Source organism: Tachypleus tridentatus, chromosome 6 (assembly GCF_004210375.1).
Source record: "Tachypleus tridentatus isolate NWPU-2018 chromosome 6, ASM421037v1, whole genome shotgun sequence".
In the NCBI taxonomy this organism is placed as follows: domain Eukaryota; kingdom Metazoa; phylum Arthropoda; class Merostomata; order Xiphosura; family Limulidae; genus Tachypleus; species Tachypleus tridentatus.
The window spans coordinates 120,840,129-120,850,975 of NC_134830.1; the positions used below are offsets into that span (position 1 = coordinate 120,840,129).

Consider the following 10,847-nt stretch of genomic DNA (forward strand, 5'->3'; position numbering starts at 1 on the left):
TTATACACAACTTCTATGTGCAACCATACTCTTAATCGTATCATTTAAAACCATTTTTATGTGCACATATACACAAAAATTTATCTCGGGAGACATTAATTCCGTACAATCAAATACATTATGTAACTGTACGTTCCAAGAGATGTCACTTATGTATATTTACGTTTTATTCAAGTAGATCCATTTTTAAGTTTCGTATGTTAAAATTTTTATATTTTAAACTGCCACAATTTCTTCTTTGTTTATATGGTTTTCTAAATTTCTTAAACAAGCTTTCAAGCATAAAAAACCTAGAAATGAAATTCAGAAAGATAATATTAAAACTGACAATATATTTAACAAAATAATTCCAACATTGCTGAGTCGTTGTTATCCTTATGTACATTTATTAAAGCCAGGATTGGTCAGAAATTAGGATTTCTCTTCGTTCTGTACTTTATTGGTTGATTTTCTGTTCACCCTTTGATTTTATAAAATTATGCTAGAGGCGTTTCCTACTGAATGGTTGGTTGTTGACTTGCTGCCTCAAGCAATAAGTAAAAACCATGAACAGTAGAGTAGAAAGGTATTTTCTGTTGTTTGTTGTTCGGTTGCTGTGTGAAGTTCATGTCCCGTGCTTCAAACGTCCACTCTTTTCCTAAGTTAGTTAATACAGTAGTCCTAATATATCCTTAAGTGAGTTTTGAAAGTGAAAAAAACACTGTCCTGTAGAAATTTTTATTTCCTTGACGTCATGACAGGTCTGTTAAAGAAAAGTTCGAATACCAAAAACTGAAGGTCGTTTTGTCGGCCAGTTCTGTTTGTGTCTCAATAAAACGTACATCACAAATCTCACTCCAGTTTCCTTATTTTTATAAACATCAGTCACTTAAAAACCTCTTAGTGTTAAATGAAAAAATTAGTTACTTACGATGCGGTGATGGCTTCCTCATTTTAAAATAACAATAGACAGTCGCTTAAGGTGTAGTGTTCACCTCCAACTGTTATAACAACAACAACAACAAAAAAACAACATTTACTTATGATTTGATTGTACCTTCCATATGTTAGAATATCAATAGGCAGTCGCTTAAGGTGTAATGTTGACCTCCAGTTGTTTGGAGAACAAAAACCAGTAATCTGAGAAGTGATATTGGCTGTGTGTAGAGATAAAATATTCATTCAGTGTTGTTGAGTTTATCAACAAGTGCGAATAATGAATGACGTGTAGTGATTTGTTTATAAAAAATGCGACGATTTGTCCTGATTTCTTTGAGTATTACAATTTGAACAATTGTTAGTCAAGTCTAGCACTACGACACTTGCAAATGTGTTTACAGTTATGAAACGTGAAATAGTGGTTATAAAATAAATTGAGACACCTAAAGTAAGTACATGTACCTCTTTCACTGTTCTGTATGTTTTAGGTTAAGGTTAAAGAACAGCCGGCTTCATTTCGATATTAAATGTGAATCGTCTTTGATTAACAGAGATATATAAAATAAACACGTCTTTCGCTTCATAACAAAACCTGTCAGGTCATCTAATACATGGCCTCAAATAAAAATCTGGTGGACAAAAAGAATGGTGTGTCTTACTGTTAGACATACATTAATACTAAAATGTCGTTCTTCGCCAGCTGATGTAATTAATACCATTTCCTTTAGCATAGTTAGTTTAATGTTTCATATGCGATAAACAATAGAAATAACCGTATTTCTTACTAAAGATTATTAAACACAAAGAATAATACATTCGACTTATATTAACAAAACAGGAACGAAACGTTTCATATTCCAAGCTATTAAAGAAACAGTGTCGATTACGATGTGATATTCAGTTTTAAAAATTTGATTTGTATTACAACCATTTGATTTAAAGGCGGGGTAATCTCACCTGGAAACAAATGCTACAGTTGTTCCTTACGAGAAAAAAACCCGTCAGAATTGACACCGAATGTTGCGTTTAAATAAAATTACCTGCTTTTTCCTATGGTTTATTCTCCTATTGTAGGTGATGTTCACTATACTATCTTTGCCTGTTTGTTATTATACTTTAAGAGTAAAATATTTCCTCTATTATAAAACACTTACGAGAAAAACACAAACAACTATGAAGGCTGCTGAAATAAATAAAAATGCCCTTACAACTATAGCCAAGATCTGTTTTTATTACCTTAAGTTTTGTTTTACAACGTTTTCCAGAACTAAAAAAACAAAACAAACAAACTGGGTTGTGTTTAACTTTTATTTTTTGTTTCCCTGTCACTACATTTATAGGCCTAACATTATCCCTTAATAACAAGAAACAGCATTTCAGCAACAAGCTAATGATACAAGAAACCATATAGGAAAGCGTTAAGGAAAGAAAAGTATGTACATATATATTTTCAAACCTTTTGGTAATAAATGTTTACCGTTTAACGTGCTGTAGTACGAATCCTACAAATCTAAATAAGCCTAATGTTGAAATTCATTGACTTAGGCCTCGCTGAAAAATAAATGCCCGTGATAGCGTGAGGTTGGAAAGAACAGATTTAATTTCATTACAAGAACAATAAAAGAAAATAAACTGAAATTGAAATACGTAATTCCATTTCTGGGTTTACCCCTTAAAGAAACATACATAACTGACATCAACCTTTCTGAAAATGAAACTAAACCCAAAAGTTCAACATAAAAAAAAATATTACAACAAAGCTGTGGAAACAAATTACAAATGAAAAATATCCACCTAATTCATCGCAGGACAAAAAAGGATCTCCGACAATTTTCAACATTCTTAAAAAAAAAAAAAAAGAACGACTCACTGAGCTATTTCCCAACTAAACAAAAAGCTGGTTCATTAAAATTATTCCTATATAATGTAGAGAATAAACTTCGAAAATGTTAAACGATAAGATATCTATAAAACAAAATTTGGCACAAGCAGAAAGGAAATGTTTGTTTATAGTTAACTTTGAAGATACGTATGAGGTTAGCGGTTTCTAGCGTTTTAAGTCCCCAGCCATACCTATGAAGCCATAACTAGGAAGCCAAACGAAAGGCCTAACACTTTGTAACGCAAATCAAATCAAATATCTGTATTGATATTTGTTTATCTCAAATAAAATTACATAACGTTTCCACTTCCATCTTAAGTTGTATAATAGCATTTAAGGTAAGAATTACAGAGACTTCACAGCAAGATTTACGTTAATGGAAAGGCTAGTTGTGCAGAGACAAGCGAAATACAGTTTGATTTGTTTGTTTATTGAATTTCGCGCAAAGCTATAAGAGGGCCATCTGCGCTAGCCGCCCTAATTTAGCAGTGCAACACTAGAGGGAAAACAGTTAATCATAACCACCCACCACCAACTCTTAGGCTACTGTTTTACCAACAAATAGCGGGATTGATCGTCACTTTATATCTCTCCCACGGCTGAAAGGACATATTTGGTGTGACGGGGATTCGAATCCGCGACGCTCGGATTACCAGTCGAGCGCCTTAACCACTTGGCCAATAGTAGAGAACACAGTGTTAACACTTACATATCGTGTATAATAGTATAGAACACCGATATAGCACTCGTGTGCTGTTTATAAATAGAAGATAAAGATTTAAATTTTGTGTGTTATGTATGACACAAGACAACAATGACTTAATACTCGTGTGTTATATAATATTCTGAAGGATGCTGACTGAACATTGTTTATTTCTTAAGTTATTAATATTGAATTGTATATCCATTTGATATTATTTCGTGATTTGTATTTTTCTATATTATACTGCTATTAATTGATAATAAAACCTGGAAACTGATCTTTTAATTGAAGTAATTATTTATACTATTTACTCCGAAGGCCTTTGTAGATCACTGGACAATCTGTATTTTATTCTAATATTGTTGTCAATACTGACAGTTATTTATTATATTTACTCTGAAGGCCTCCTTGGTTGACTCGACAATCTATGTTTTAATACAGTATTGTTCTTACTACTGATAGTTATTTATAATATTTACTCTGAAGGCTTCCTTGGTTCACTCGACAATCTATGTTTTAATACAGTATTGTTCTTACTACTGATAGTTATTTATAATATTTACTCTGAAGGCTTCCTTGGTTCACTCGACAATTTATGTTTTAATACAGTATTGTTCTTACTACTGGTAGTTTTTAGTATAGGGACTGATTTCTGTTTGTGATAGAGGAAAATCAGACTGTGTTCACCGTGGGAAATCAAAACCCGAATTTTAGCTCCATAAGTTTGTAGACTTACCGCAGACCCTCCGGAGGACACTAGACCATAAATCTTCATTATAGACTCATCGTGAAATTAAATTTATTGTGATTATTACTTGCACGTGTACGAAGTCAAATCACTCACCGCTAATTCTATCTGTATATGGAATCTGCATGGTTATCTTTGCATTACATATACGGAGGATGAAATACACAAACACACAGTAGCTACAAATATTAATTTAGAAATAAACCATTCCATTGTTTATTAATATGCACAGAAGTATGGTCAGAAATATGAGGTTAGTACTTTCGTACTTTGTGTTAGGGAACTACATTCTTGAAATGTAAATAAAACATAACATCTTTTATTACACATTTCGGCTTTTAAACGTAAATAAAACATAACATCTTTTATTACACATCTCAGCTTTTAAACGTAAATAAAACATAACATCTTTTATTACACATCTCGGCTTTTAAACGTAAATAAACTATTTATTTATTGTCCATGTAAAGGTAAATTGCAATATCAGAAAATTATTAAATTTATCAAAGATCTTCATAAACGTGAAGCGTTCAGTAATTACTAATATGATAAAGGGGAAAAATTATACTTACATACTATTTATAAGATTTGAAAATGTAAAAAACAAATATTCACTGAACACTAAATTACAAGTGTATGTTGATAATAGACATTTACACAAAACAAATCGTGTTATTTCCAATATTTCAATATTTTCTTTTCTAATTATCACCTAACGTCTTAATTAAACTCAAAGTACAGAACAATTTGTACAAAATATACAATCAAGTGCATTAGAGTGTGAAATTAATATAACGAATAAATTATTTACGACATTTTGAAAGGAGTTTCAAACAATTCATTTTATTTTACCTACTTTAATTGTTGGTTTTACTTATAAACTAACTATCAATCATAACGACATAATTTTTACAAACGTGCTAGAAAAAGGTTAAAATGATTTCCGTTACATCTGTTTATGGTAAACTAGAAACAAAAACAAAAACTGAACATAAACAATTGGATGCAGCTTGAGTAAGGTTTAATACACCTATGGCCAAAGGTATTGTATCATAACTATCATAATTATAATCTAGTTCATCTTTACATGCTGTGAGTGTATTAGAGTCCAGTTTCCTCTATAATATAATCTAAAACTTGCTTTTCATGGTCACCAATATTAAGTGCACAATAAAAACAGTTTTAGTGAGGTGTGAGGTTTATACAGAAGTTTGATTATTTCAGTTTGTGAGAAATAAATATAATTAGTTTCATAATTTAACTCTTTTTTTTTTGGCTTGCATCACAAATTGTTATCAGATTTCTTAAAGTAACTTGGTATTGGCTCTTTATGAATAAAATTTTTATGTACATCTTTTAAGCTCTGTTTTTAACTCTTGTTATTATATTCTGCTGTGCCTAAAGAAGGATCTAGTGTGTTAGTAATATGATCATGTACTAAAGGAAGATCTAGTGCTTGTAATATGATCACATAGACTTTTAACAGTTAAATATGAAGTATGTCTTGGGCTGTCGACTTATAATCTCCAGAGTCTGACAGTTTATTGTTTTCACTTCTGGGAAGCTCGAAATCTTGACCAAGTGTCTTGGTTAATTTCTGAGAAGGTTGAAGTTTCGGAGTTATGCCAGCTATCAGCCGCTGAAATAAAAACGGAACCAACAGTGGAGGTATAAATTTCAAATCTGATTGTTAACTTCATTTATCATCGTATATATCACATATGGAAAGAATAACATACATAATATTATATGTAAAAAAAAACTGGAGTACTTTACTAATAACTTGTTTGCCAATTTTAAGACTGTATCTATAGTCAATACAAGTATTGAAAATCTACTACAAAGGTAACAATAACCTAGTGTAGAGTTTTAATAGGTTTCAGTCTGAATAACTTGTCAATAATATTTAAAATTTTACTTTAGATAAAGACTAAAAGCTACTCACGTCCTTCAGAGAACCTGGTGTGACTAGCATGAAATAAAATACAGCATGGGACGGAATCCACACCATGGAAGCCAAGGCTATCCCCCAGCCTAAGAGTTCTCCCCACCAAGGATAAACGTAAGTCTCTGCATACACCAGAGGTTTGTATCTCATAACTGAAAACAGGAATATTCCCTAAAGGGAATATGTATTTAGAATTAGAAAAAAAACATTCTCTGAAAGAAACTGAAATAAAATTGAACATCATTTGTATATATATATATATACTCTTCAAAAAAATAAACGCAAAAGGGATATTTTAGTTATTTTAAAGAGAAATATATGTAATAACGTTACAAGCTCAGAGTATGTGATGTTACACGTGTTAAGGCACTGATTGTCAGACCAAAACGATAATAAAAGTTGTGCACTTTGAAAACGGAGGAAAACATCGGATTTTTCGCCAAAACGCATACGTGTCCAATAAATTTGTTTGAGAGATCTGCATGTTCTGCAAGTGCAACATGTGCAAAATCCCTATAAAAGTGACGGGTTCTCGGTTTCCATAGCTCAGTGTTAAGCCACCGACACGCAATACAGTTACGCCAAGACTGACTGAAGCACAACGCAACAACGCCATTGGTCGCTTGGAAGCAGGCAAATCTCGAACAGATGTTGCCAGAGCTGTGAATGTCCACCCAAGCACCATCACAGGGCTATGGAATCGTCACCAACAACATGGATCAACTCGTGACCGTCCACGATCTGGCAGACCACGCCCGTACAAGATCGCTACATTCGGTTACGTCACCTTCGGGATAGGACCACCACTGCGACGTCTACTGCCTCAACAGACCTTTTGCACATTCGAGGGAATCTTACGGCTCAATGATACGTCGACGAGATTCTTAGGCCCCATGTGCAACCCATCATGGTAAACGCAACGTCCTCACACAACCCGACTCACCACTGTCTTCTTGAGACACCACAACATCAACGTTTTTCCCTGGCCCTCCAGATCACCAGATTTAAACCCCATCGAGCATCTGTGGGACGAGTTGGACCGACGTCTGCGACGGCGACAACCTCAACCGCAGACTCTACCTCAGCTTGCAGCAGCTTTGCAGGCTGAGTGAACAGCCATTCCACAGGATGTGATTCGTCATCTCATCGCTTCCATGGGCAGAAGATGCCAAGCAGTTATTGATGCTCACGGGGGGCATACTCGTTATTGACGTTGAGTGACGTTAAACTTCAACTAGTGAGCGTGGACTTTGCCTTTGCAGACTTTGGATGTTCAGCAGTGAATGTGCAAAGTTTCACACATGTCATACAGAACTACCCGGAATAAACTTGTTAACAGTTTGTCTCATATTTTGCCTTTTGCGTTTCTTTTTTTGAAGAGTATATATTAGGTACTAAAGATAAGATATTTATTTATATTATTTTGATACTGTGAGAAACGTAACTGAGTAAGTAGGATAAATGATCTGTTCTTACAGTTAACGTATAATATTCTCACGTGCTGTAGGTTTGAAAGTCACTTCATGACTTACAGAGAACCAATGTACAGATCCATATCCTCCATAACACTCAATTATTTATTTAACTAAACCGTTGAATATTCTTTCTTTAAAACACAGCATTAAACTTACCAAACAAACGGCTGGAGAGACAAAGACCCAGGTGGCAAGGAAGTACCAGTTGGGCCAATGTCCTGTCATCTCTTCAATGTTGCTAGAAAACCTTTTTACACCTGTAATAATTTACTAGTTTTATAAATTTGTTGGTTTACAAACTAGAATTTTCATGTGAAAAAGCACTTGACATAAAATTCAAAAGACAAACAAATCTATAAATTAAATGTCCAATTGTTAATTAATAATACTGGCTTACACTGAAAACATTTGAAAATCCCGCAATAAATGAAAAGAAATTAAATTGTCAAAAGTATTGGCTATTGAGTACAATAATACACGAATTAAAGGTAATGAATAATTAATTAACACCTCCAAAGAAAACAATAAAACACCATCTTCTAGAGTTAATCTGAGAATAATACAGCCCATTTTAGGGATAACTTGCAAATAGTATAACAGTACGTTTTTGAGTTAACTCGCATATACCATCTTTTAGGGCTAGCTTGTGTACAACAGATCCTCCCAGGATCAACGTACGTATAACACATCACCACATTTTACAGAAAAATCTAACATCATAGAAAAAAACAGATGTATTAGAAGTTGGAAGTGATGTATAAAACAATGATCCATTTTATCAATGAAGGACATGCCATTTGAAACTTACCATAAACCCATGTAATAGCTATAGTTTGAAAGAAAACAGTGAACAGTAGAGTCATTCCACTGGCAGAATAATAATCCATCAGTTGAAATATGTAATGCCCCCCCCCGAAAAGTAAAAGATTATTTTAGTGAATAATACAATCAGTTTAAAGAAATCCAATCAGAATTATTACTTAACAGTTTCGTTTTGATTAAATATATTTTATTACAAGATACAGTTTCCATATTCTAGATACAAGATAACACCATGGTAAAGCCACAGAAATAAACAGATATATCGGAAGTGGAACGTTACTGAAAAAATATAATAGTATTGGGAGTTGTGCTTATGGTAAGTTTTATTTATTACGTCATTTTTACAGTGAAAAAGATTTGATTTTAAGTATTTTTGAAAACAAATCTTACTTACTGTAAAAGCTGAAACGTGTAATAAAATATAATTATTACGGTACTGGTAAAAAATAATTCATCAACTGAAATTAATATAAGACCCCAAAATAAGAAACGAAAAAAACAGTAAAGGTAATTAGTTTTAACAATAAAGCTAATGGAAAAATCAAACAAATTCAGGTTATGAACAACTGAAATATTATTTGATAGTTCTGTCATCAGTAGAATCATGAATATGTGCCTTGACCACAACAAAGAAACTGTTATTTTCTTGATACTGGGTATTTTACTAATTAAAATTAATATATTGGTAATTGACACTTACTTGGTTAAACATTGCTGGTGTCAAGTATTCACATTCGTATCCTAGTTCATTTAATTGCCATGATATAAAAGACTGTCTAGTTTCGATAATACTAATTTTGTTTATTTTTCGAAAGAATGTTTTATGATTGTTTAGTTGTTTACTTTTAATTATTTTATAAGAGATTTAAAAACAGACGTGTATTGGGTGTTGTGTTTATAAATCATTGATGCAGAGAATATAATGAACAGACGATTTCGGAATAAATGTACAAAGAGTGTGAAATGAGCGAGAACAGTAGACAGATAAGAGGAGAAAGAGAAGTTGTCTGTTGTTAGAGGGGAAAGGCCGAACGGTTGCTATAGGCCTAACTATTAATGTGTTAGAGGAAAAATAATAGTAGAAGAAAGATAAAAATAATAGTTTATTTCATTAAAGAGCGTTCTAAAGTGAATGAACTAGCATAAGTAGACTCTGGCATCTGAACAAACGATTCTTGGGAAATACGAAGAAAGAAGCGACAGCAGAAAAGTTTAAACATATAGGATACAACTGTGGTAAGCCAATGATAAAGTGAAGTAAGTATATTTAGATAGTAACAGAAGAAACTTCGCTTTGTCAGCTGAAATTTTAAAGTAACTGAATAGGCCTAAGTGGACTTTTGACAAGAGGAAGATAACTATACATATATATATATATTTGTGTGTGTGTGTATGTTGTGTTTATAATATCCCTATAATGTGAAGAATTCACATTAACTTGTTCCGAAAAATAAATATTTTGAAAACAAGTGGCGTACGTGCTTTTCATGTACGAGGAAGTTGAGAATTTATCAAATTAATTTTGGCGGTATCTATTGACAAATCGAATTGGCATTTTAATACACATCTATAAGGGTGAAAAGAGACACACAAAGAGAAAAAAGACATTTACAGAAGTAAATGTAAACGGTAGTATTAAGAATAAGTATGGTTTTTATCGTGATAAGTTAATAACGACAGTTGACAGAGTATGTGTGGTTTTTAACTTTTTAACATTAAAAGGACAAGAAATTACTGCAGTAATCTTCCTAACTTTAATATTTCTGTTGCCCACTTAAAAACTTATACCTTCTATTTTAGTCCCCATCTCACTAAATCCAGTTATATTTTTGTAATTCTCTTTTAATTTCTAAAGTTAAAAAATACAAAAAATATAACTGGATTTAGTGAGATGGGGACTGAAATAGTAGGTATAAGTTTTAACTTTAGATTTTAAAAGTGTAACATATAGCATAACGTTAGATTAGGCTTAGTTTTAATTCAACTTTTAGTGAGACTGTAATACAAATTAAATACATTGTTTTATTTATTAAATACAATCAAAAACTAGTGAATTGTGAAATTTAGGCTGAAGTGTTAACAACAAGCTACTATTTAATCATAGAATCGAGTGTTTATTTTAATTCTACAAACAATGGAGTTAATTTTGTTAAATGCAATAGGTGCAACGAATGTGTCTTATTTGAGAACTCTGGGCTACTATACAATTTTAAGGAAGTTATTTGTAAGAATGTTCGATTTATATGTAAATTTGCAGGTTGGAGGAAAAGTTGGAAACTATCTTTACTAAAGTTGAGGAAGTATATAAAGAAAAGTATAAACTGTGGGAAATGACAGCAGGACTTCAAGAG

At 32.3% G+C, this 10,847-nt stretch overlaps 1 protein-coding gene across 1 annotated transcript; it reads right to left on the minus strand.

Moving 5' to 3' along the window:
* Window positions 1–4,498: 4,498 nt before the first annotated feature.
* Window positions 4,499–8,568, minus strand: LOC143253464 (sodium- and chloride-dependent GABA transporter 2-like). Its single transcript, XM_076507431.1, has 4 exons — window positions 8,483–8,568; window positions 7,831–7,931; window positions 6,197–6,370; window positions 4,499–5,890 (listed from the first exon to the last, which is right to left on the minus strand). Exons 1-4 carry the CDS (start codon window positions 8,559–8,561, stop codon window positions 5,738–5,740), a joined length of 507 nt encoding a protein of 168 aa, XP_076363546.1. The 5' UTR covers window positions 8,562–8,568; the 3' UTR covers window positions 4,499–5,737.
* Window positions 8,569–10,847: the final 2,279 nt, after the last annotated feature.